Raw genomic sequence first — 25,524 nt, 5'->3', positions numbered from 1 at the left:
GGTCCATTAATCAGCCCTGCTTTGTACTGTCTGTGTTGGTGTGTGTGAATGGCTACAGAGATGAGACTTCAGATGTAATGAACTGAGTCTTTTCAGCAGCTGTTTTCTCTCTTCTTTTTCCCCTCTGGCATTTAAAATAATCTCCATCTGTAGAAATCCCTGCCCAAGTGACAGAGAGACAACATGTCCCCAGAACAGCTTCCCCTGTCTGTGCATGGGAGCAGAAATGGAACAAGAAAGTACAAGAAACAGAAGGTGTTAGGAGAGTTTTGGGGGGAAACATAAACCAGCAATGACAAGGAAATTGGTTTTTTGGTGGCAGAATTCATGTCTTAAACTATCCTCTTATCTCCATCCTGCTGCCCATGCAGAAACAATAATAATACACAAAAAACTCTCATCCTCTTGTGGTAGGATGAGAGTTTTTGCTCCTTTTGTCTGTATTGGGGTAGCCAAGGCAGTGCTCTTTGTATGTTCTGGGCTCCTAAAAGGCTTAGAATTCGGGCTGACTGCCAGCTCTGAATACTGTATTTTTATATATTGCAAGTGGGAGATCTGAAGCGTGAGAAATGGGAAAAGTATTTATCGGTAATGTTTTTGTGTGTGTTTGCTTCTTACTTACTAGCCCATTATTTGTTTTCTTTTTTATTTCCACAATTATTTGTATACCGCTTAACTGCAATTGGATTCCCTCAACCACTTACATGTAGAAAGTATGGAACCTACATGAAGAGCATGCTGGGGAGTTTGGTCTTGTAGCTGTTGACTGACAACTTTGAGGGCCAGTAGATGACTCCTTATTTATAATTTTAGCTTTAGAGCCTTCTGTATGGAGCCTGAAAGCTTCGAGTTTCCCTTCTGATTGGCCTTTTCGGGGACAAAAAAGTGGGGAAACCCAATTTTGAATCAGACTCAGACAGCATGGCCAATAGTCAGAGATGATGGTACAGTAGTTGTAGTCCATCTGCATTTCAAGGGCTGCAGATTCCACATCCCTGGATTAGAGGATATACTGTCAAATGAGCTACATACATTTTTTTTGGTTATACATTCAGATTCTCAGGTTCTATTCCTCCTCAAATTAGATAAACTTAGCATAGTAAAGTTTAGAAGGCGGAAAAAAACTGATTTAAATAGAAAACAAATGAAATAATGGATCTGTGGTTGGTAAAGGGCTTAAGCAAAGCTCACTCTGGAACAACAACTTGGCTTTTATGCACGTACATGAAGTAAATATCTTCAAACGAGTGCTGCTGCTGTAGGGGCAGAGCAAATGTTATCAAGCTAAGAAGTATGCGCTAATCCTTCTGTTGTAGTGTTTCATGGAAGCTAACAAATTCAGAGGGATTATTAAATGACTGGAACAAATTCCCGGCTAGGACAGATTTGAACATCTACATTTGGATTCTAGGTCACTGCAGTAAACTATAATGAAGAGATCCCACTCATAGCAGCTTCTTCTAAAGACTTAGACCCTTGGAGTAATGTTTTCCAGTGGCAGAAAGCCAGAGCAATACTTTCTTTTTTGTACAAAGAATACTTCAGTTGAATGTCCTAATATTATGTTCTTAGGATAAATCAGCCAGCAAATGAGCAAAACAAGAGAGTCATCTGACACAGAATAAACTTCCATCAATGCATGCTTTTCTGTTTTGGGAAAATGGAAATATTTAGTTTCTGTAAATGATACAAAGATGTTGCCTGTCAGATGTTCACATATTCAGTTTTTACCATTTACACTCTACACTTAATACAACACCATATTTATTTTATCATGCAGATTAGTTCTCTGAACTATTTTTGACATTAGCCATATGTATATAGCATTTTTTTTTTAAAAAAAAGGCAGATTATGGGAGGCTGTTTCTGTATCTTGAATAATCTTATGGGCCTGGATGCTTGCATGCTATATGCAAATTCTTACAGAATGAAACCAGGTCATAACTTTGCCTGTGGCAAATAGCAGTTGCCTTCTGAGGAGCAGATGAGTGGCAAACTGCAATTATATTGGCACCTTTCACCTGTCTGCCATCCTTTATCTTCTCATATACTGCTAAAGCATCTCGGAGACCCAGATGCCCGTTCAGAGCTTTTGAAGCTGGCACTGTCAGTGTGGATTGTGCTGGGTTTAGTTTTGAAGCTGACCTTAGAGACTGATAGCATACATCTCTTAGCTATGCAAAAATGAAGTGGCTTGGGCTTCTCAGTTTGCACTAAACTAAATCAGGTTCATCATCTTATCTCAGACTTTGGATGGTCAACTTTGTAGTTACCCATCTTTCTGCAGGGGCAAAGAGATTCCATTCACTGTGTTGATTCAATGAAATTTGGATTTTGAGGCAGTGTGCTTTGACTGAATCTCTGTGATGTGTACATTTGGTTCACGTGGAAATGTTGGCTGTTTTCTATCTTCCAACACAGTTTCAGCTTTTGAGCATCATTTTGTGGCTTCACTTCTCCCCCTCCCGCCTCTTTCTTTTCGGCTTTCTGGTGTTTTCCATTTGTGCCTCCCCATCTTTTTCTCCTGCTCATTTGCTCATCCAGTTACTCTGCCCTTAATCTTGTGACCCCTTAAGAACCTAAAGTGAAACATCTGTTTAGCTAGAAACAGTAACTGGCAGCAACCCCCTGTTGCTGCATCACTTCAAATATGACATCTTCAACTGTCAGCAGTCAAGTCAATGCCAAGAGGCGTTCAGTTCTCATTATTACTTTATCACATAAAAATCAATCAGTGGGTAACCATAGAAAGTCCAGAAGTGGTCTATGTCTTTCTCCTCCATTGTTATATGAGCACAGGGTTGTCCAGCAGAGCTGTTTTAAATAGTGTGGGGTTTGTTACATTTGATCCCTCTGGTGAAAATAATGACTGTCGCGTCTCCTCCTGATTTGCAGAACACTTTTGCTGGCAAAATAGCTTGTATCCTTGATATGAATGGGATGGCCGTTCTATAATGCGCTGTTATTTAGTCTTCTTATAAAAACTGAAATAAAAACATTTATTTAAACACATCTATTGCATCCCAGTTGGACTGTGGTGCTTCTTCACACACAGAATCTGGAAATGAGTTCTCTTCAGCCTCTGTTTCTCACAATTGCTATGAATGGGATTCTTGGAACCATGTGGGTAATTAACCACCAGGATAATAGTGGCTTGTTTGGGGTAGGGTTGGCTGATGACATAATATTCATTATAAATGCATCTTTGAAGGAAGGACTGCTCCTGGTCTCTTTTAGGCATGTTGCAGTGAAGAAATCTACATAAAATGGCTATGGAGAAGCAAGAACTATAGCTACCTGAATTTTTTACTGCCAGGTGAAATCTATGAATCACAGTAGTTTTGTGGAGAGGATAGGTGCCTAGAAATTTCATGTATTTTTTTCTATATCATACCTACAAAAGAAACCTCTTGCAGTGACTGTATCCTGTGCTCACATAGAAATACATCTTATTGAACTTAATGGAACTAGTGGGATATGTGTAGGATTGTTGAACCAAGTGGGACTTAATTCTGAGTAATCATGCATATGATTGCTGTGCAATTTAATTGTATGGCCTTATTAGAAGGTCAGTGTTTACACAAACATTATACTCTCTCTCTCTCTCTCTCTCTCTCTCTCTCTCTCTCTCTCTCTCCCCCCCCACACACACACACACACACAGTTGAGAGAGAGAGAAGAATATTACTTGCTTGGATATAATGTTGATCTTCAGGCTGTTTGATAGGAAGCCATTGTCACTGCTGTCATTCCTTCTCCCTGAGCCTATAAACAGCACTTCTTTGTGCCAAACTCACATGTCAGCATAAGGTCCATTAATGCTTTTAATATCAAAAGAAATATTTTATAGCATCGTTATCCCCTTAAACCTACAGTTCTTAAAATGCAGGCAGATAATCCCCCTGGTGTTCAAAGTGGAGGGGGGGGGAAGCGGATACATCATTCTGCTGAGCTGAGGATTGTGTGGGGGTGTCTTTGAGCTTTACTTTTACATGTAAAAATCCGCTTGCACAGGAGTATTCTTTTTTACAAGAAATTGTCAGACAGTTTACATACAGCAGCTGTCTCGCCTCTAAAACACATCAGTATCTCTCTGGATTTCTAAGTTTGGTGTTTTTTTAAGGAGTTTGATCATGCTGTTCCTTTCTACCTCTTTCTTGGATTGAAATCCTTTATAAAGCCTCTCACTCACCATTAAAATCTGAGTGGGGGGGGAAGGAAGAAACATCTTTATTTCCTTGTGAAAAATAGAAAGCTCCATTCGTTTTGTAGCTTTTCCTGCTGTTCTTTTCCCAAGAGACACATAGAATAATAAAATCATACAATTTTAGAGTTGGACCTTGGGAGATCATGTAGGCCTACTAAGTGCAGGAATATTGCAGAAATTCAGCAGCCATAACAGATTGTTATCCAGCCTCTGCTTATATCCCTCCAGTGAAGGAGATAGCCCACCGCTTCCTGATGCCATAGAGCTGGTGCACCACAGTGTGGGGGAATCTTTGGCCCTCCAGATGTTGCTGAACTACAACTCCCATCATCCCTGGTCACTGGCCATGCTTGCTGGGGTTTATATATTCTCTGCTTCTTCCTCCTGTAACAAGCTCCTATATGCGCTCTAGGTTGCAGCTAAGAAATAATCCTTAGTCCTTCTGTCTTGTACTACTTTCCACTGGAGCCACCATCCTGCTCCATTTGTATACTGCTTGCACCACACTGTTCTTTTGTAATGCCTTGCAGACTTAGTATGGCTACTTCACTCTTCCCCAATTTTGGGAGACTTCCAGCATTCACCACTCACAGAAGTCTGACTTCAACGTTCTTCTTGAACAATGCCATTGCACTAAACTGCATTAGCGTTACTTTACCAGACAGTTTTGTGAGCACCAGCCTAAACATGGAGTAGGAATTCCTTTAAAGTTTTATTGTAACAATAAGCTTTAATGTTGTGGGTTGTAATTTACTTCATGGGAGAGGTCAGAACAAGCCATCTGAGTTGCCACCTTCCATCACAGGAGTTTGTTGTGGCTTCTTTAGAAGAGCTATTGCACTTCGCACCCTATGAATGAACATCATAAAGAGAAACACTGACGCAGTAAAGTATGAAATGATTCAGTCTGTGGTCCACTCCCAAAGTTAGGAACCGAACAGAGGTCTGTCAGGTATCACCAGACTCAGGAGCCTTCTGAAATGTGCACAGTAAATAGATGAGAAGTAATTTTAGCATTTCATCGAAGCCTTTGATCCTATCACTGTTTTAAACAGAAGTCCAACTACATAAAACTGTGAATACGCTCTGAGGCATTAATTAACTCTGTAATATAATCATGACAACTAATGTAGCATCTTCCATGCAATAGATATGTAGCCTAAGGTGCTTTGTAGAAATAGGTAGATTCCAACAAATTAAAAAAATAACACTTCTGTAATGAGTTGGTATTTGCAAGGAGTAAAGTGCATCAAACAATTACTGCCTTTCCTGTCTAGTCATATTGTTTTGGTACTAATGTCTTATAAATAATAATACAGTGATTGCTTGATCCTGCTACTAGTTTTATAGCATGGGACATATTAGTACAATGTGTGAAATGTTTTGATATAACTGGCACATTTGAAGAAAAGTCATCTAACCGTTTACACTTCCATATGAACACTAATTTGGGTTGTCCTATACCCACTTCATCTTAAAAAGCAGAGACATCACCTTGCCAACAAAGGTCTGTATAGTTAAAGCTACTGTTTTCCCAGTAGTGATGTGGAAGTGAGAGCTGGACCATAAAGAAGGCTGATCGCCAAAGAATTGATGCTTTTGAATTATGGTACTGGAGGAGACTCTTGAGAGTCCCATGGACTGCAAGAAGATCAAACCTATCCATTCTGAAGGAAATCAGCCCTGAGTGCTCACTGGAAGGACAGATCGTGAAGCTGAGGCTCCAATACTTTGGCCACCTCATGAGAAGAGAAGACTCCCTGGAAAAGACCCTGATGTTGGGAAAGATCGAGGGCAGAAGGAGAAGGGGACGATAGAGGACAAGATGGTTGGACAGTGTTCTTGAAGCTACGAACATGAGTCTGACCAAACTCCGGGAGGCAGTGGAAGACAGAAGTGCCTGGCATGCTCTGGTCCATGGGGTCACGAAGAGTCGGACACGACTATATGACTAAACAACAACAACAACAACAACAAAATACCCACTTATCCAGGAATATTATTATATTTATATCTTGCCTTTTCTCCAAGAAGCTCAGGATAGCATGCATGATTTTCTCTGCTTCCCATTTTATCCTTGTGAGGTAGGTTAAGCTGAAGGAAAATTGACCATCTGGCCCATGATCACCAAGTCAGTTTCAGAGTTGAGTGGGTCTCTCAGGTTCTAGTCCAACATTAACCAGTGCCACACACTGGCTTATTGCTCACTAGGACTTACATCTGTTGGCTTTTTTAAAATGATATTTATTAAAGTTTCAAAGAATACAAAAACAAAAAATAAAAATACAAGAAAATACAAAATACAGAAAAAAGAATAAAGTTTTTAAGATATAACAAAAAAAAAGAAAAATAAAGAAAAACATACAAGATAAAAACAGTTAAAAACACATTAATTTTCCATAGCATATCTTCCTTACACTTATTTCCCCGGACCTCCTCATACCTCCCTTTTTTGTATTCCAGTTCAGTTTGTTAGTTCAGCAAATCCTTACCATTAAGCTTTTACCCATTTGTAAACCTTTTTTCGTATCTCTTAAAGCATTACAGCTGGAAACCACTTAGTTTCTATCCAACATCCTTCTAAGATTCCTTAATTTTACAATATTTCTGTAAATAATCTTTAAATTTCTTCCAGTCTTCTTTCACCGACTCTTCTCCCTGGTCTCGGATTCTGCCAGTCATTTCTGCCAATTCCATGTAGTCAATCACCTTCATCTGCCATTCTTCCAGAGTGGGTAGATCTTGTGTCTTCCAATATTTTGCAATGAGTATTCTTGCTGCTGTTGTAGCATACATAAAAAAAGTTCTGTCCTTCTTTGGCACCAATTGGCCGACAATGCCCAGAAGAAAGGCCTCTGGTTTCTTCAGAAAGGTATATTTAAATACCTTTTTTTATTTCATTATAAATCATCTCCCAGAAAGCCTTAATCCTTGGGCACGTCCACCAAAGGTGAAAGAATGTACCTTCAGTTTCTTTACATTTCCAACATTTATTATCGGGCAAATGATAGATTTTTGCAAGCTTGACTGGGGTCATGTACCACCTGTATATCATTTTCATAATATTCTCTCTTAAGGCATTACATGCCGTAAACTTCATACCTGTGGTCCATAACTGTTCCCAGTCAGCAAACATAATATTATGTCCAACATCTTGTGCCCATTTAATCATAGCAGATTTCGCTGTTTCATCCTGAGTATTCCATTTCAACAGCAAGTTATACATTCTTGACAGATTCTTAGTTTTGGGTTCTAGCAGTTCAGTTTCTAATTTTGACTTTTCCACCTGGAAGCCAATTTTCTTATCCAAATTATATGCCTCCATTATCTGATAATAATGAAGCCAATCTCTCACTTTGTTTTTTAGTTTTTCGAAACTCTGCAATCTCAATTTATCTCCTTCTTGTTCCAAAATTTCCCAATATGTCGGCCATTTGGCCTCCATATTGAGCCTTCTCAGAGTTTTTCCTTCCATTGGTGACAGCCACCTTGGGGTTTTATTTTCCAATAAATCTTTATATCTTATCCAGACATTAAACAATGCTTTCCTGACAATATGATTTTTGAATGCTTTGTGTGCTTTGACCTTATCATACCATAAGTATGCATGCCATCCAAATACATTGTTAAAACCTTCTAAATCCAAAATGTCTGTGTTTTCAAGAAGTAGCCATTCTTTCAACCAGCAAAAAGCTGCTGATTCATAGTAAAGTTTAAGGTCTGGCAGGGCAAATCCACCCCTTTCCTTTGCATCTGTTAATATCTTAAATTTTATTCTGGGCTTCTTGCCCTGCCAGACAAATCTAGAAATATCTCTCTGCCACTTCTTAAAACAGTCCATCCTGTCCACAATTTGCAATGTCTGAAATAAAAACAACATTCTCGACAATACATTCATTTTTATCACAGCAATGCGGCCCAACAATGAAAGTTTCAAATTTGACCAAATTTCTAAGTCTTTTTTCACTTCTGTCCAACATTTTTCATAATTATCTTTAAATAAGTTCCCATTTTTGGCTGTCATATTAATCCCCAAGTATTTCACTTTCTTTACCACAGTCAATCCTGTCTCATTCTGAAACCTATCTCTTTCAATCGGTGTTAAATTTTTCTCTAAAACCTTAGTTTTTAGCTTGTTCAGTTTAAAACCTGCCACTTGACCAAATTCTTGAATTAATCCTAAGACTCTTTTAGTGCTAGATTCTGGCTCCTGTAACGTCAATACTAAGTCATCTGCAAATGCTCTCAGTTTGTACTGTTTGGCTCCGACCTGTATACCTTTACCAACCGGTCCTTTCTAATCATGTTTAGCAAGACCTCCAGGACCGATATAAAAAGCAGTGGGGAGATTGGGCACCCCTGTCGTGTCCCTTTTTCTATCTTAAATTCTTCCGTGACCACATTATTTACAATTAATTTGGCCTTTTGTTCAGAATATACTGCACCTATACCATTTTCAAAACCTTGGCCTACCCCCATCCCATGTAAGTTCTTCTTCATAAAACTCCAAGAGATATTGTCAAAAGCTTTCTCCGCGTCCACAAATATCAAAACTGCTTTAGTGTTTATATTCACTTCTAATTTTTCCAAAATATCAATTATATTCCTCAAATTATCAGACAAGTGTCTTCCTGGGAGAAAGCCCGCTTGGTCTTTATGGATCTCTTCCATCAATACTTTTTTCAATCTCTTGGCCAAAATATCTGCAAAAATTTTGTAATCCACATTAAGTAACGATATAGGGCGGTAGTTCTTAAGCTGGGTCTTTTCAGTCTCTGTTTTCGGTATAAGTGTAATATACGCCTCTTTCCACGACTCTGGCGCCCTTTTCCCTTCCAATATTTCATTGCAGACTTCCTTCAAAGGTTGCAATAACCACTCTTTCAAAGATCTGTAGTATCTGGAAGTATCTGGAAGTCAGCCCATCCGGTCCTGGAGATTCACTAGGACTTACATCTGAGTAAGCATGTGTACTTTGGTGCTATGAGATGCTTCCCTGAGCAATAATGGCCTTTATGTATGCAGGAACAGTTGCATGCCTCTCTGCTAAACCACACACAACATTTGATGCAGGTGCTCTAGGTGGATGTCCATGCATACAAGTGCCCAAATCTCATAGGGAGGACGTGAACATCATGCTAAGATGAATGTTCCATTAGCACCAACATTTCAGCTTGCCAGATGGAACGATCCCCCTCTCCTGTGTTGTTCTGGGGATTCTCCCCTTCCCTGAGCCAATTTAGGGGGCAAGGGGGCACACGGGGAAGGGAGGGAAAGCCCCATTGCACAAGGAGAAGTCCTTGTGCAGGGTTTCTGTTCTCGGGATTTGTTAGGTGAATCCCATGCATACTATTTCCGTCTCAGAAGTGGTAATGGGGGTGAGGAGATCACGTGAATCATGTTTTTGGTTCCACTTGGTTTTCATAAAACCATAGGGCAGAAAGGCAACTGGAGATCATTCTAATCTAATGTGGTGGCCCTTTTGTATCAAATAAGTGCCTCGTTTTTTCTTTTTATGGTAAACTCCCTTTGAAACTATAAACATAGTGAGTAAAATTATTAAAGTAAGCAATGACTTTGCCCTCACCCTGTGTCCCGCATTAACCCCAAGATTGCAAGAAAAGAACTGTGCCATGACAGCATCCTATTCCGAAGAAACCTTGTCTTGGTGCCTCTCAAGATAACTTAGCATTCTCCATCCCAGTTTTCCACTGGTGCCACAGACTTGAACCACCACTAGAGGGACAGAGCTGTTCTGATACCTGCTAAACAGAAGGGGCTGTTCTTAGCCTTGTCTTCTCTCTAGAGCAGGCATGTCCAACTCCCAAGAGACTGTGATCTACTCCCAGTATGAAAAAACTGGCCATGATCTACCCATTGTCATTGGAGGGAGGAGGAGCACGCGTTGGGTGGGTGGATTGCCCAGAGTTGTTGGGGGAGCTTTTTTGGGGGAGGATTGCACAGAGTAACTTATTGTACATGATAAGGATACCAGGATCAGCCAGGGATCTACCAGTAGATCGCGATCTACTGATTGGACATCCCTGCTCTTGAGAATGTGGGAACTTTCACCAAGCAGTGGAGTAGGGCAGCATAGGATTACACTGCTATTTAGAAGAAAGCCTACTTAAAATCAGTGAGAATTAATATGTTCAGAACTTGGCGGCACTTCCATTTTCAGGAAATAAACATTTTCATTGTTTGTTGAAAATATTTCTAGCCTGTGTTTTACAAATGCCCTTTCCATTGCCAAAAAGGAGGTTGGTGAAGGTTCTGCCTCTCAGTTCCCTTCTTCTACTCTTAGTGCATCCCTGGTCCTTTGGTTTCTGGAAAGAGAGCAGGGATGCTGTTCCCAAGCCTTAAAATCTTGATTTAAGTAGTTTCAACTATATTAATTTCAAATATTATTATTATTGATTATAGAATATAATAATTTCAATAAATTGATCAATTTATTGGTCTAGAACTGGGTAGTCCAACATGTGGCCCAAGGGCCGCATGTGGCCCTCAAGAGGTTTTTTTGTGGCCCTTGGCAACATTTGATGCACCCGTGAGGCCCTCCTGCTGCTTTCCCACTGCCAGGAAAATGAGGCACTGGGCTTTGGGAAGGAGGCATGAGGGCTCTGACAGGGTCCTACAGTCCCATCTCCTTCCCAAAGCCCTAGTTAGTACTTTCCCAGCTTTGGGAAGAAAGTGGGAAGGCACCATGGTGTTTCTTCTCTCCGCTCCTCCCAGAGGTCATTATTCTGAAGCTCTATGGCTCTGAGGTGAATTTATATCCTATAAGTGGGTTCCATGTAGTCTTTAGGTGGAGAAGGGCTGCAGCTCAGCAGTAGATCATCTGCTTTGTATCCAGGAGGTCCCTGTCTCAATTCCTGTGAGTGCTCCTGCTGCAAGGCCCATTTCCACCTGTCCTAGAGGGTGAGGCCAAAAGAGGCTCCTGGGAGGCCAGAGGGACATTGCTGGAACAACTCTTGGGTTGGGGCAACCGGCTAAAATGTTTTTAAATGTTTTAAATGGTTTTAATTTTGGTTCCTCTGCTTTGTTTTCATTGGGTTGGGGTTGGCGGTTATTTTAATTTGGTTGTAACTGCAAAATGATGATGATGCTCATATAAAAAAATGAAAAAAAAATGTCCAGTAGCACCTTAGAGACCAACTAAGTTTGTTTTTGGTATAAGCTTTCATGTGCATGCACACTTATTGTATCTGAAGAAGTGTGCATGCACTGTTGGCTTTTTGCAGATTAGTTGGGCAGCAGAAGGCGTGCTGGGGAGACCACACATTTAAGAAACGCAAAAGTAACTTTTGCTTGGTTTAATAACAAATAACAATAACAAAAACTCCTTTTACACTAAATTACATTATATCAATAAGTGTGACCCATCCACCAGGGTACTGAGAGAGCTACATGCTGCTCTTTATATACTATACCCAACAGCTTAATTAACATAACTTAACAGCACCTGCTATACTGCTTCACAGCTGTAAAGCTAGGTCATGTTATTTGCTCTGGCCCTTAAAGACATACACATCTTGGGAAACAATAATGAAACCTAAAATTTAAAGAAACCATTGAACATGCACATGAAAGCTTATACCAAGAACAAACTTAGTTGGTCTCTAAGGTGTTACTGGACAATATTGTTGTTGTTGTTGTTGTTGTTTAGTCATTCAGGGAAGTTTTTAATCTGTGATATTTTACTGTATTTTTGGTTTCTATGGAAGCCGCCCAGAGTGGCTGGGGAAACCCAGCCAGATGGGCGGGGTACAAATAATAAATTATTATTATTATTATTATTATTATTATTATTAGTCGTGTCTGACTCTTCGTGACCCCATGGACCAGAGCACGCCAGGCACTCCTGTCTTCCACTGCCTCCCGCAGTTTGGTCAGACTCATGCTGGTAGCTTCGAGAACACTGTCCAACCATCTCGTCCTCTGTCGTCCCCTTCTCCTTGTGCCCTCAATCTTTCCCAACATCAGGGTCTTTTCCAGGGAGTCTTCTCTTCTTGCCATCTCATTTTTGACCACATCCAACTTACCAAGGTTCATGGTTCTTACATTCCAGGTTCCTATGCAATATTTTTCTTTACAGCATTGGACTTTCCTTTCACTTATCTTTTCAACTGTGTCAGACCAACACGGCTACCTACCTGAATGATGATGATTAGTTTCTGTTGATTTATTGGTTAATTTATAGTCTGTATAATATGTTGTATTTTTAAAATGTTTGATGTTTTATTATGCTTTCATTTATGCTGTAAGCCACCCAGAGTGGCTGGGGAAACCCAGCCAGATGGGTGGAATATAAATAATAAAATTATCATTATCATCATCATTATTATTTGGGCTGGGAGACAACCCTGTCAGAAATCCTAAAGAGAAACTGCTAGTCAGCATAGACAGTACTGAGCTAAATGAACCAATGTCCTGGCTGAGTATAAGGCAGTTTCCTGTTTTCCTGTGTGTATATATTTTGCTTTTTTAAGAATAGCCACACACTGAAAATTTCTCTTACAAATGAAAACATTACATCAGAGTCCTCTGCAGAATAAAGTAAACATTGTGTTTTACTAAATGGATGATTGCTTAGTCCAGTGGGCTTTGACTGGTGACCTGAGACCCAGGCTGGAGTCTCAGTCTGATTTAAGTTGTATCCCAACAGCAACACTACCACCATATAAATATATGAGTTTTTAAAAATTAAGAAATGGCTCCTCAAATGCATGTTAGGTTAAAGGGTGCTATATCAGGCTGTCAGTATTTTGTGGGAGGGGTTCAAGCACACAATGGGAAATTTAGGTTTGCAAAATTAAAGTGGATCAAGTGCTTTGCACCTTAGTGCAACAAAACCTCCTTTAAAAAGAAGCACCCTTTTGTGATTAGGAAAGCGATGGGAAAAAATACACTGAGAAGTATGAAATGAAGAAATTGTTAATGGGAAAATGTGCAAGCAAATCAGAACGATTAAAGCCGGCTCCATGTTAGTGTTCTGCAAGCATATCAGGATAAATGCTCAATAAATAGATCTTCCTGGCTTAGCATGAAAAGACAGTGGACAAACCCAAAACTGGCGACATGAGTACACATTGTTGGGATGCTAGATAACTCTTTACAGTGGGTCCATTTCAGTACTGAAAATATTTTTTTTAAAAAAAAAGGATTCTAATGTGCAAAGGCTTCCTGGACTATTTAGATTCAGTTGGATGACAAGACCAAATTCTTGAGGGCTTTTGTACTCATAGTAACCAGAAGCATCTTTCTTGTAAGACAAAGCCCCGCATGAGTCATTGCAGGAGTGATTGGGGGTGGGGGGAGAATCACCCTCACCCTTTGTTAGAAAAGAGCAGTGATATGAATCTGTCCTTTGTTAGAATGCTTTAAAAGCTTAAAGGGATTGTTCAGCTTCACTTTTTCTCCCCCTGCTACTTGTGCCGCTAAAGAGTTTCCTTTACTCTGCTTCTTTCTTAAGAAAAAGTTCCAGAACTCTGTATACCACAGTTTAAAACAAACTCCGGTGCGAAGGAAGGAAGTTCTCGTATCCTCAGTAGAGAGAAGAGGGCATCTTAGACCTGAGTCTCTGAGGCAGAGAAAAAAATCGGGGCTCCTGCGCGCTTCGGGTGGTTGCAGCATGAAATCTCTCTTTCTCTCTTCTTTCTTTAAACTTTCCTATCATGGCTCATCGTTGCTTAGTCAGCTCCAAGGCTCTTCGCTTCCAGCGTTTATGTGGGGCTGCAACTGCTTGAATAGCCTTCACTTTCCTCTGCGAGGCACGCTGTGTACTTTCACATTCTTTTCTCTGACTGATTGGCCCTTTCCGATCATGTGAGGGAAGCTGGAATCCTGAATTGTAGCTTTTGGCACTCCTCCTTTCTCTCTTTCTCTCTCTTTTAAAAAACGCTTGTGCTTTCCAACTTCTTTCCTCTCTTCTCTCAGTGCTCCGGTTTAGATCTGGGATTTAAGAGTTGTTTTTTCCCTTTTGAAAAACGTGAAGGCAGAGATGTTGAGGCAGGTGCCCAGCACTTCAGGCTGCTACTGTGTGAATGCCGTGTCAACAGAAGGCCAAGAGATGTGCTTGCGTTTTGATCAGGCTGCAAGACGCTCTTCTCCGTACAGGATAAGTAGGATCCTAGCGCGCCATCAGCTCCTGACTAAAATTCAGCAAGGTGAGTCACTTGGGCTGCCTTAGGCTCTTAACTATAACTCTTTGCTGAAAGAATGCCTTCTGGACAGTTTTCTTCACCTTAAAGTCGTTTGGTCAATAGCTCTGATTGTGCTGTTTACTCAGTATTACTACTGACATTTAAAAAAGCAAAGAAATAAATAACCCGAATGACAGCGTTTAGCTGCAGTGTAGTTATCCATTTGCAAACGTGCAGCCATGCAAGTAGTGTGAAAAAGGACTTAGCTGCCCAGCCACTTAATCATAAACTTCCACATTCCGTACATGCTCCATTCACCTTCTTTGCTGCTTGGACCAGGTTGTTCCATGTAGGATTCTGCTAGATCTCAGTCAATACAATATACCGATCGTACTATAAATCTGCTATCTGCTATTAAACATTATTTAAGTGCTCTTGTGCTGTAAGTACTTTCGGAGAGACGTAAGCCATGTATGACCAAATGTTTCCCATAAGGCTATGGAGTAACCGCTGGTGTTTGTCTTTAAAATTTATGTTCATTGAATTTTTAATTTATGCCCACCCCACTTCTATAATGTAGAGTGAGTAACAGAAATAGATAGGTCCTTGTCCTCAAAGGGCTCACAAGCAGATCACGTACGATATTCATTTTGAGAAAGTTTATAGGCCTACGCAAGCTGTCTCCTTGGGCATATCTGTTTCTTCCTCCTCCCTGTGTAAAATATGAGGCTGAACGGATGCAGGATCACTCTCCCCAATGTATAGTTTTGGTTCATCTTTATGTGCTTTTAATTGAAGTGATGCTTAGAGCCTTTCACACAGAAAGATGATACGCAACTGCCTGTATGAATCCGTCAAAAAGTTACGTAGAAGATCAACAGAGAGAATACTACCAAGTGCCATGGACTTCCAGCTTATATTTAGGAAACTGGGAAAAACAATGTTCCTTAAGGGAACGGTGGCTCATTTCAGTTCACTCATAGCACCTGCATTGCATCGAGGGAGCCAGCTGAACAGCAATATCAGACTTCCGGTCATGAGAATATATAGTGCCAGAGTTTCATATGTGGATTTCTGCTTTCCTAGATAAGTGCTTTCACCACTTACATCTGCTGCATATTTACTTGGAAGTAAGTACCACTGAGTTCACTGGTGTTTACTCCCATATCCAGGATCACAGGGCTGCTAACTTAAATTATTATCTCTGCTTGGTTACTGTTGAGCTTTGGGTAAAGGATATGTTGATGGAAATCCTATCACATTTATAAAGGAACAATGCATATTTCAGCAACAAGCATTTGATGAATGAGATTATTCCCTTGGCAATTAGGCAAACTCTGTTGTTTGCAATATGGTTTCAGGAACCGGTGATGTTTGGAGGATACTGGTCCTAGCCGCGGCTTCGATTTCAGGAAGGATATTATGTCATGCCGTATTACCTTGTGCACAATCTTGATGGAAAGAAAAAGAGCAAAATTTTCCCTTTGGGTTTGTTTAAAACAAAAAGCACACAGTATTTAATTAAATACACATTTCCAGGTGATGATGTGTGCTGGGGAAAAAAGATTTGTAAAACTTCAGGGAATATCTGAGGCCTATGCCCTAGAATTCTTTTTAAGCATCTTCCTATAGTTTTGGGAGCTGTGTTTATGAATGCCCAGAATGAAATGCTGAAAAAGCAGAGCTTCGTTCCTAGCCTTCAAAAATCTATTGGGCGGTTTCCAGAGAAATAGTTCCGTTAGTGCAAGTATTTCTTATTGCACATTCCTCCCCTCTCCCTGTGCTCCCTCTAAATCTGTTCTGGGGTTGCTACAGTGTGGGCTTTTATATATGCCCAGCAATGTCAGCCTCTGACACCCTTGCCTAAACATTCCCTTTGAGATTGTTAGAGGGCCTCAGTTATAATTTTCAGCCTAAATAATCGCACAAAATCTTTTCTAACATGTGTGCCTCAAACCTATATTTCCTCTGGGCTTCTGCTGCTCTTACCTGCTTCTATGTAAAGTAGATGGTTTGATATTTGTGAAGATACAAGAGATGCATGCACAAGAATTGGTGGCTGTCAGCTATCACTGGTGTATCTATGATGTTTTGAATATACCTATCTCAAAATTGGCATTGTTCCCATTTACCATGTTGATATTTGCCTAATTTCAGACATTCACCTTAACAGATACACAAGACATGAGGTACTGCCATATATATGGGTTGCCCAGCCCAGTAATGTACCCTGACTATTGAGTGCTCTCCAGGGCTTCAGCAGAAATATTTCCCAATCTTGTTTCTTGAGAACTTAGATTGGATATAGCTGAAATTGCATTTATGGCCCTTATGAATGGCAAGTTGTAGCCCCTATAAGAGGAAAGGGACTGTGCACTTTTTATGTTTAATACCTTTAACGATGATGGTTATTGCGGGGAGAACTGTAACTGTTTATTCCTGTATTCAAAATTTAGAAGGTTGCATAGAAGGGGTGCTAGAAGCTGCAGAGTAGTGGAGGTTGCAGGAACCCCCCCCCAAAAAAAGCTTCCATAATTTTCATTTATGTTAGCATCCAAAGTTATCTTAAGATAGTGCTGAATGTCAAGTAATGTTGAGGTTCAAGCACACTGTCTTCACAAGACGCCACTTGTCTCTTGCTAAAGCTCTTTGAAGCACTATGCTGACCCTTTTAATTATTTGTGTAGTTGTGACATTTATCTAACCCGTTTCCTAAGGTCAAAGCAGTTTACATAAAAAATAAAACAGGATTTCAAAATTACATAAAAACCCAAAGCAGAATGGCTTGTACCCAAAGAGATAACTGCAAGAGTGGAAAGACACTTTTGCCTGCATACAGTAGCCTCACCAAATTCTTCAGATTTCCTCATTCCTCTGTGTCCCCCTTGTGCTACCCCATTTTGCAGAAGCAGCTATTGAGAAAAACATTACACTCAGGGGAGGAGCCAGGAAGCCTCCATTGCACATCTGGGGTGTCACTCAGTCTCTACAGCCAACCCACCAATCAACAGCACTTCATTTTCAGAGAAGCTCCACAGAACATTCCACAGCCTACCAAGAAAAACTATAGCTCATGGCCAACATACTAATCTTGACTTCCAAAGTTCTTTGGGGAACAGCTTAGTTTTGTACCCTCTGGAATGTCATTGGGGAGAGAGAGACAGTTTTTGGCGTCCTTTGAGAAGGTCATTCCAGAGCCGCAGGGCAATTGCATTGAAAGTAAATTTTATCCAGCAGTTCTTACAAACTTAACATAGCAATGCAAAAGGAGTATTTTATCATGAAACTCTTGACGTAAAGAGGAAGTCACAGTGTATTTGCTGTGGCTTTAATTCAGCAAAGCACTAAGCATGTTATTTAATTCAAGGGTTCTCATATTTTGAAATAGCAAACCTCCCCAAGTTAAGTCAACAATTTTTCAAGCAACTCTTAATATATCTAAGTTAAAAGAAAGACATACAATTGCTGGGCTGTTCTAGGCTTTGGGAGCTAGTAGATCAGAGAAAAAGGTGAGGTTATGACTGAGCTGTCTAAGCCTATGATCTGCTTTCACATTCTTACGAGAGGCATCCCATAAAAGCAAAGATCTCTGGAATGAGTTTTCTCCACTGAACTTCTGCTTGGTTCTATCTCTGTGTTTTGAGAGACTGATTCATTATTTTGACATATTTGGCATAAACATAAGAGGCTGCCATATTGGTCCTGAAGAACAGAATACTTATGGTAGAACTACATATTACAGTGGTGCCCCGCAAGACGAATGCCTCGCAAGACGGAAAACCCGCTAGACGAAAGGGTTTTCCGTTTTTGAGTTGCTTCGCAGGACGAATTTCCCTATGGGCTTGCTTCGCAAGACGAAAATGTCTTGCGAGTCTAGAGATTTTTTTTTTCACTTTCCCCCCCCTTTATCTAATCTGCTAAGCCTTTAATAGCCTTTAATAGCCTTTTAGCAGCTAATCCCCTAAGCCTTTAAGCCTTTAATAGCCGCTAAACCGCTAATAGCGCTAATCCGTTAAACCGCTAATAGGGTTGCTTCGCAAGACGAAAAAACCACTAGACGAAGACTCTCGCGGAACGGATTAATTTCGTCTTGCGAGGCACCACTGTATATCACATAAGACTGACACCCAAATGGAATTCCTTGGTCAAATGTGTTTACCTTCCCCCACTTCATGTAATATCTCTCACCCTTTCTCAAAACACCAACATGCTCACTGTTTACCAATCCCTTATCCTAGAAGCAGTTGACAATTTAGTGAAGGGGTGCAAGTTATGGCCGGGCGGAGAAATCAGTGTGGGGAATGCTGTTCAGGCAGCAGCCCCCAGGCATTGTGTAATGTATAGTTCAACCTTTAGCTGAGACACAGCCACTAGCACTTGGGAGAATAGCTGTTTCTAGTTAATGCAAATTTACTTTAACCAGTGGTTCCCGGATATACCTTGTTTGAAAAATTGCTGATGGTCTTAGCAGACTTAATGATTTTCATGTCTGTTGTGGCAATTGTAATGTGCTGTGCTAGATGCTCTATATTTTTAGTTGTATTTTCATTGCTTCTTTTATTTCTTACATGTTGAATTTTACGTGAGAAAAAACAGTATCGGAAACAAGATGAGCAAATAAAAGATAACACAATATGAATATTTAATGCAATGGATGTGGCTGTTGTGTCCATCCTGTTCAACTTTTGCATGGACCACCAGGATCAGAGAATGGTGGAGAAACTGCTGATTCTGCCCTTCTTCACAGGAACAATGCGGATCACCTGAATAAAGCTCGCAGACCACTGGTGGCCCACAGATTAGAGTCTGGGAAGCCCTGCCTTAGACATTTATTGGGAAGTGAAAAGGGAAGTTAGTTTGTGGAACTCTGATGTTGCAAAGTATTTTTGAGTTCACATCTGATTATTCATAAGATTTATTTTTTATAAAGTTTGGAAAAATAATCACAAAGTTAGCAAATTCACAGTTAAAATGAGGAAACATTATTCACATGTCCTGGCCTGAAGAAAAAGAGGAAGAAGCAAATACAGATAGATTTTAATGTTTTCTGTCTTTTGGTCACACAGCCCTTCCCAGTACGGTTTGTCTTCTTGATCCGAAGGGGTTATTCGCCCACCAGTGTGTAAAAATGGAGTCAGCTTTGGCAGCTCGGGGAATCCCGTAGCTATCAATATCTTGTTTCGTGTGTCTCCCTCCAAAGCTAAAGATTCCAGCATCATGTGCTAGCTTGGGATCTGGTCTCTGGGCACAAGGAAAAGTTGCAGCCATAGAATGAGTCCCATCTAGGAAGAGGCAGCAATGTGCCTAGACAGTTCGTGTCAGTTGCAGCAGCTGCTATAGGGCAAAGGTACAGAAGAGGTTGTCTTGGCAAAGCCCATAAGGACTTTATCAAGGGATAGAGGGAATTGCCTCTGCCCTGGGAACTCCTTATCAGGTGTGGCGCTGGGGTGTTCCCTCCCTGGCCCCCTCCCAGTCATTCCACTAGTACACACTTAGCTAGTTAACATACATTTTTTCATAATATGGGTAATTTGACTTTTAGCATTTAGCATTAAGCAATGAACAGACGAAGTGAAATAAAATCCCAGGCTAAAAATTTCATAAAACTATCCTGATTTTAAATAACTAGGTTTGCTTTGACAACTCTTCCTTTACCATGGAGAGCACCTAATATTAAAGGCAATCCTTTTTACCATTGACAACACTATTTCATTGATTATAGCCCTCCCTTCCTCCCGAGTCATTCCGTTGTTTTATATATTGGTGGGGTTTGCACGTCCTGAACAAGTTTGTAATATGAGTGACCTGGAGTATTTGTTCAAACGGTGTGTGTAAGGCCAGTGGGGATTCATTAATGATTGCTCATGTTCCCTCAAAAGTAAATAAGGTGGTGGCTGTCAAGAATTCATATTGGGTGAGTCAGAAAATTATGATGACTTTTTAGAGTTTATAGAAATAGACTGTGACTCACTGTATCATTCAGATCTGTGTAGTGCTGTTGGCTCTAGAGAATGAATAGTTCAATTCACACACTGCAAATGGTAACCATCGCTGTTGGAACAATTCTTTTTATTATGCAGACAAATTATAATTAGTGCCCCTTCTTACTTTTTTGGAATATATGCCTTCTTTGCACTTTAAAGAGCTGGCACAAAATTGCTCCAAGGAAGGGGCTACTGGGATCAATCTTGTGGTGTCAGCGTTTCTGCAAGTCCTAAAAATATTGTTGCTGGTTGAGAAGTAGTAGTAGTATTAGACAACAAATAACCTCTTTTTGATATTTCATGCAGTATTTATGGAAGAGGCTGATGCGCTGCTCTTCCTGTGTTGGTGCACATGTGTGGGGTTTGCACTTGGTGAAAAATGCCCCCAAATTTTGATTGAGCCACCATATCGTGCTTTGTTTTCTAATTGTAAATTTCCCCTGATATTTCCCCTGAGAGACCTGTTAGAGAATAGCTTGGCCAAGTGATTCATGTCCTGACAAATTCCAGATTGGACTGTTGCAATTGTGATATTTTTGTAAGCGGCCCCACGGGACCATTCAGTGAAGAGTGGGCTATAAGTACAGGTAATAAATGTACTCTTCATAATAAGATAGGCCAGTGCCTGTATGCATGAAGGCCATCCTCTTCTGAGTGGTATTAATGGTAGAACATCTGCTTTGCACACAGAAGGTCTCAGGTTCAATCTCCAGGTAGGGCTGGTAGATGAACCTGTCTGAAATCCTGTCCAGATATTCCAACTTATAAGTTGTGCCCTAACACAGCAGAGGCAGCAGGAGCCATGTGGCTTTGGGGGCAGGCCTAGATGCACCACCCAACGACTATTGCCAGGCTTGTTCTCATGGTGCAGTAGTAACGTCTGAAGAGGACCTATGTCTTTCGTACTTCTTTAGCTGGCTAGTTGTTACTGCCATTCTACTTTGAATTGCAAATTCCGTCCAAGCTTCCTTTCTCAGAGATGTTATTCAACAGATTTTATGTTCTCTTCCATTCTCTTTATTGGTGCAAGCCTCTGGTTCTCTTTTAAACAGAAGACCTTTTTGTAACTCGTTGCCTTTTTTAAAGGAAAAAACACGCCGCGGCTTAGCCATGCATTCCATTTGACATACATTCTGCTTGAGCCTCTCCTTTTAGTGTTTCCGAATCATCTCAATGTGCCTCAGGGGGTTTGATCTTCCACCCTGCAATTTTTAGTTAACTTTTTAAACATCCAAATTCTACGCATATTTTATTAGAAATTAGATTCCTACTGCATTAAGGGCAGTGTGTGTTATATCATTGCAGGATTGGGCTGGGGATCTTAAATCCAGCGAGGGAGAACTTGTGGGTCTCTAGATGTTGCTGGATTACAACTCCCATCATCCCTGACCATTCACTATATATTTACTAGGGCTGATGGGAGTTGGAGTCCAAAAACAACTGGAGGGGACCACTCATCTCTGTCCTAAGCACTCCAGCTTGGAAATAGGTTCCACTGGAATGAACAAAGACTTTTTGGCGTAAGATGGTTTTTTAAGGGGTAGTTTTCAGCCTCTTGGTATACTTAGCTTGCTGTGTGGCAGCAGACAGAAAGGATTAAATCAGAAGTCACCTCTCCCTTTGTTGCTTTTGGACCTTGCTTCTGAAAGACACAAGCATTTATCACAGCTAAGACATATTTACAACAGAATACAATGAGTCAAGAGCACAGAAAGATGGCCTAATACAGGCTTTACAATATTCCTATTGTTATTTCCCCCCTTCTCGGATTACTTTCCACCAACATTGTTTTGAATTTACTCAAGAGAAAAGGAGCGTGACTCCAGGGATAAGCATTATCACACACTTGAAAAGAATGTGCATGACTCAGTCCAAATGTGTGCGATAACTTTTCAGTTGGGATTTGTTTACAGAATTGGGCTATTTCAATTCTGGAGAAAGTACAGAGTGGCATTTTGAACTATATAGGTAGTTACAATTTGCAAGCGATTCTTTATCCACACAAAGAGCAACTTTTATTGATACCAGTGGGCTGATTACAGTTTCATAATGTTAAAATTCCAGTTAATTTTTAGCATTATCTAACTAGCACAGCCAATGGTCAGGGATGATGGGTGTTGCGGTTCAAAACATCTGGAGTGGAGGGCACCAGGTTGGGGAAGGTAGCTGTGGTATGACACACAGTGCAGTTTCACTACATTTGTCTTTGTCATCTGGGTAAGTAGAACCCTTCAGTCTGGAATAGGACAGTTCACCCTGCGCCTTTCTGTAAAACACAATATGTAGGATGTCGTGCAGGTAGAACTTCATCCCTAAGGATAAACAAGTAGTGTTTACACCTCAGTGGATGAAAGCCCCATCCCAAGCTCAAAAGGAACCATGTTTATTCAGAAGCAGGCTGCTTTTTTATAAAGTATTTGGGAGGAGGGAGAGGTTAAGAATTGCATTTACTAGTAGCCATTCAGCAACTACTCATTTGCAACTTCAAAGACTTTTGTTTTCACTTCCTGAAAACACGTCTAGAAGGTAATTGAAGAAAATTGAAAAGTCAGAGCTTGGCAACAGGTGAGAAACAACTGTCTGGTTTTGAGCTTTTGCTTATGAAACCTGCCCTGAGGTCATGAATAGCTTCGTAAACATCTGAGGAAAAGCATTCATATTGTTTCAGAGGTGACCAACATTTTCCATGGTTGTTAGTAGACTCTAGCTGTGTGTGTGTGTGTGTGTGTGTGTGTGTGTGTGTATATATATATAGGCTAACGGTCTGCTGCCATGATAGGCTGGGTCATATGTCAAAAGAAGCCTAAATTTAAGCCTAAATTTCAAAGCTAGCATGGCAGAGTGGTGAGACTGTTGGTTTTGGCTAGTGCTATTTTTCTAGAAAAAGAGGTGTCAGAACTCACCATGAACACCTCCCTCATTCTTCTCTTAGACTGGAAATGGCGCCCACCTGGGAGGTGCCAGAAACTGAGTTCTAGTGAGTTCCGGCTAGAAAAAAAAGCCCTGGTTGTGGCTATGGAAAATCTACAGTACATGCAGTGCACTCTTAAGTTAGCTAGAAGTGAGTTCCACTTGGTTTAAAGGGACATACTCCTCGATACATGTGTATAGGCTTGCAGCATCAACTGCTATTAGACCAGGGTTCGGCAAATTTTTTTGGCTGCAGGCCGGTCCACTGTCCCTCAGAGCTTGTGGCGGACTGAGGGGGGAGCTGGAAGAAGAGGTGAGGGGGGCAAGTAGTCATCCTCCCCACCCTCCAGCCCCAGCCGCTGCGCTTACCTTCCCTGGGGCTACCACCACCACTGCTGCTTCTCATGGGTAGGCAGAGCGAGCTCGTCCGCTCCACTCTCTGGTCCACAGGAGTACCAGGGCGGCGGTGGCGGAGGGAAGATGAGCAGCGCAAAAGGGCTGGCTCCAGAGAGGGGCTGCTTAAAATGGCTCTCAGCCATCTCAGCCCAGCCCTCTTCCTCCTCTAGGCAGGGCAGGGAGAAGCCGGGAGGAGGGAGGGAGGGAGGAGGTGCCACCGCGGTGTGTGTGTGGGGGGGTGTGGAATGGCGCAGGAAAAAAATGGTGCAGCCCGAATGAACAGAATCCCCACGCCGATCCACAGACAGTCCGCGGGCCGGATCCTGAAGGCTATTGGGGCTGATCTGGCCCACGGACCTTAGTTTGCCAACCCGTGAATTAGACTGTGGGCATTTAATTGAAGACAGCAACTGTTGTTGGTAGCATTTGTTACAGGTGGGGGAGGCTCCACAGACTTTTGTGTGGGATTGGAATTAGGAGTTCCTTTGAACCAAGTAGGCTCATACCAAAACCTATCTTCTGATCTCCTGAAGGTTTTATTCCTCTGCAAGAGATGCTTCTGTTATCCTGCCTCATTCTCAGGGCACTTAAAGAATTCCTTTAGATTTTTTGTGAGTGATGGCTTTTCTTTAGCATATCTTATTGTTGTGAGGTGGCCAAGGATGGCGTTAAAATTAAATATTTCTCCAGCACTCTGCTGTCTCTTTGGCTGCCTATGCATCCTAATCTGAAAATGGTATTGGTTCAAGGAAAAAATAGGTATATATAGAAAGGAAAATTCCTAGGTGCAAAGATCCAAGTCTGGGGTAAGTGCTCTTTGGTGGGAGAACCCCAGCAGGGATTAAAAATCACAAAATATGCAGCAAAGTAAAGCTTGGAAATATTGACTGTCAGACTGTTAACATGTGCTCTTGTGAGTTCCAAAACTTCCTTCTTCCCCCAGCATAGGAAAAAGCCAACATGTTTGGTAAGTGAAATTTGGTTCACTTACATACTCTTCAAAGGTCAGATTCATTTGCTTTTCCATATAGCATTCAGAAAAAGTTGCACAGGCAGAAAAACATGGTTTAGTTGCAAAGTGGTGAAAGTTCCTAAATTATTGGTACAGTATAGGAACTCAAGAGTGGCTTGTGAGAAACAGAGTTCATCGGGTAATCTAGGAGAGAACAATAGGCCTGAAGAAATGGTTTGTAGAATGAAAGTCATTCAAGCACTTCTTAAATTTAGCATTGATCGGGGGTAAAACCATACAAATTATCACTTGTAATGCATTCTTTCACATATTTACACCTGATATGAGGGAAGTTCCTTTTTTGCCTCTAAAAAAGATGATATAGGTAGCCGAGCTACTGTGGGATAAGATCAATACTGGATATTTTGGTTATCCCTGTGTAGAATGGCACCATATTCGAAGCCAGATACCTGTTCCACCTAACTCAATATTGTCTACATCAGGGGCAACCTTTTTTCCTGTTGAGGGGCACATTCCTTCAAATATAATCTGTTGCAGGCTGCACACCCAATGGACCCAGAGTCAAAGGGGCATTGGGTTGGAGCCAAAAGTGAGTGATGGCCCCCTTCTCTATCTATTTCAGCCCATCCATTTTCTCTCTCTTTTTCTACTACCACCTTTCCTTCTATTTCCCCCCTCTTTGCCGTCATCCGCATGAAGTTAGGTCAAGGGCCAACGGCCACATGGGATTCTAGAGCCATACCTCACCTCTTCCCACCAAAATAGTTTACACTGGCAACAGAGCTTCAGGCAGGAGTCTTTTACCAACCCTGGCTGGAGATGTCAGGAATTGAACCAGGAATTCGTGCAAGAGAGATGCTCTGCAACCGAGAAGGGCTTCTAGATTGTTGTCAAGTAAAGGCTTCATCA

At 41.1% G+C, this 25,524-nt stretch overlaps 1 protein-coding gene across 3 annotated transcripts in view; it reads left to right on the top strand.

Annotated features, from left to right (window-relative positions):
• Positions 1 to 25,524, top strand: part of STARD13 (StAR related lipid transfer domain containing 13) — a 247,400-nt gene that overhangs the window by 119,156 nt on the left and 102,720 nt on the right. The window contains exon 1 of one of the 3 annotated variants that reach the window (XM_081004068.1): positions 14,011 to 14,376. The exons of the other annotated variants lie outside the window; for them this stretch is intronic. Coding sequence (XP_080860194.1) covers positions 14,211 to 14,376 — 166 coding nt within the window. The 5' untranslated portion in view covers positions 14,011 to 14,210. Of the gene's footprint in view, positions 1 to 14,010; positions 14,377 to 25,524 lie in introns of those variants that run through there. 3 annotated transcript variants of the gene reach the window in all.

Source organism: Podarcis pityusensis, assembly GCF_964106645.2.
Source record: "Podarcis pityusensis genome assembly, chromosome: 4".
In the NCBI taxonomy this organism is placed as follows: domain Eukaryota; kingdom Metazoa; phylum Chordata; class Lepidosauria; order Squamata; family Lacertidae; genus Podarcis; species Podarcis pityusensis.
The sequence above is the reverse complement of the archived record's forward strand: the minus strand, read 5'-3'. Positions and strand labels throughout refer to the sequence as shown.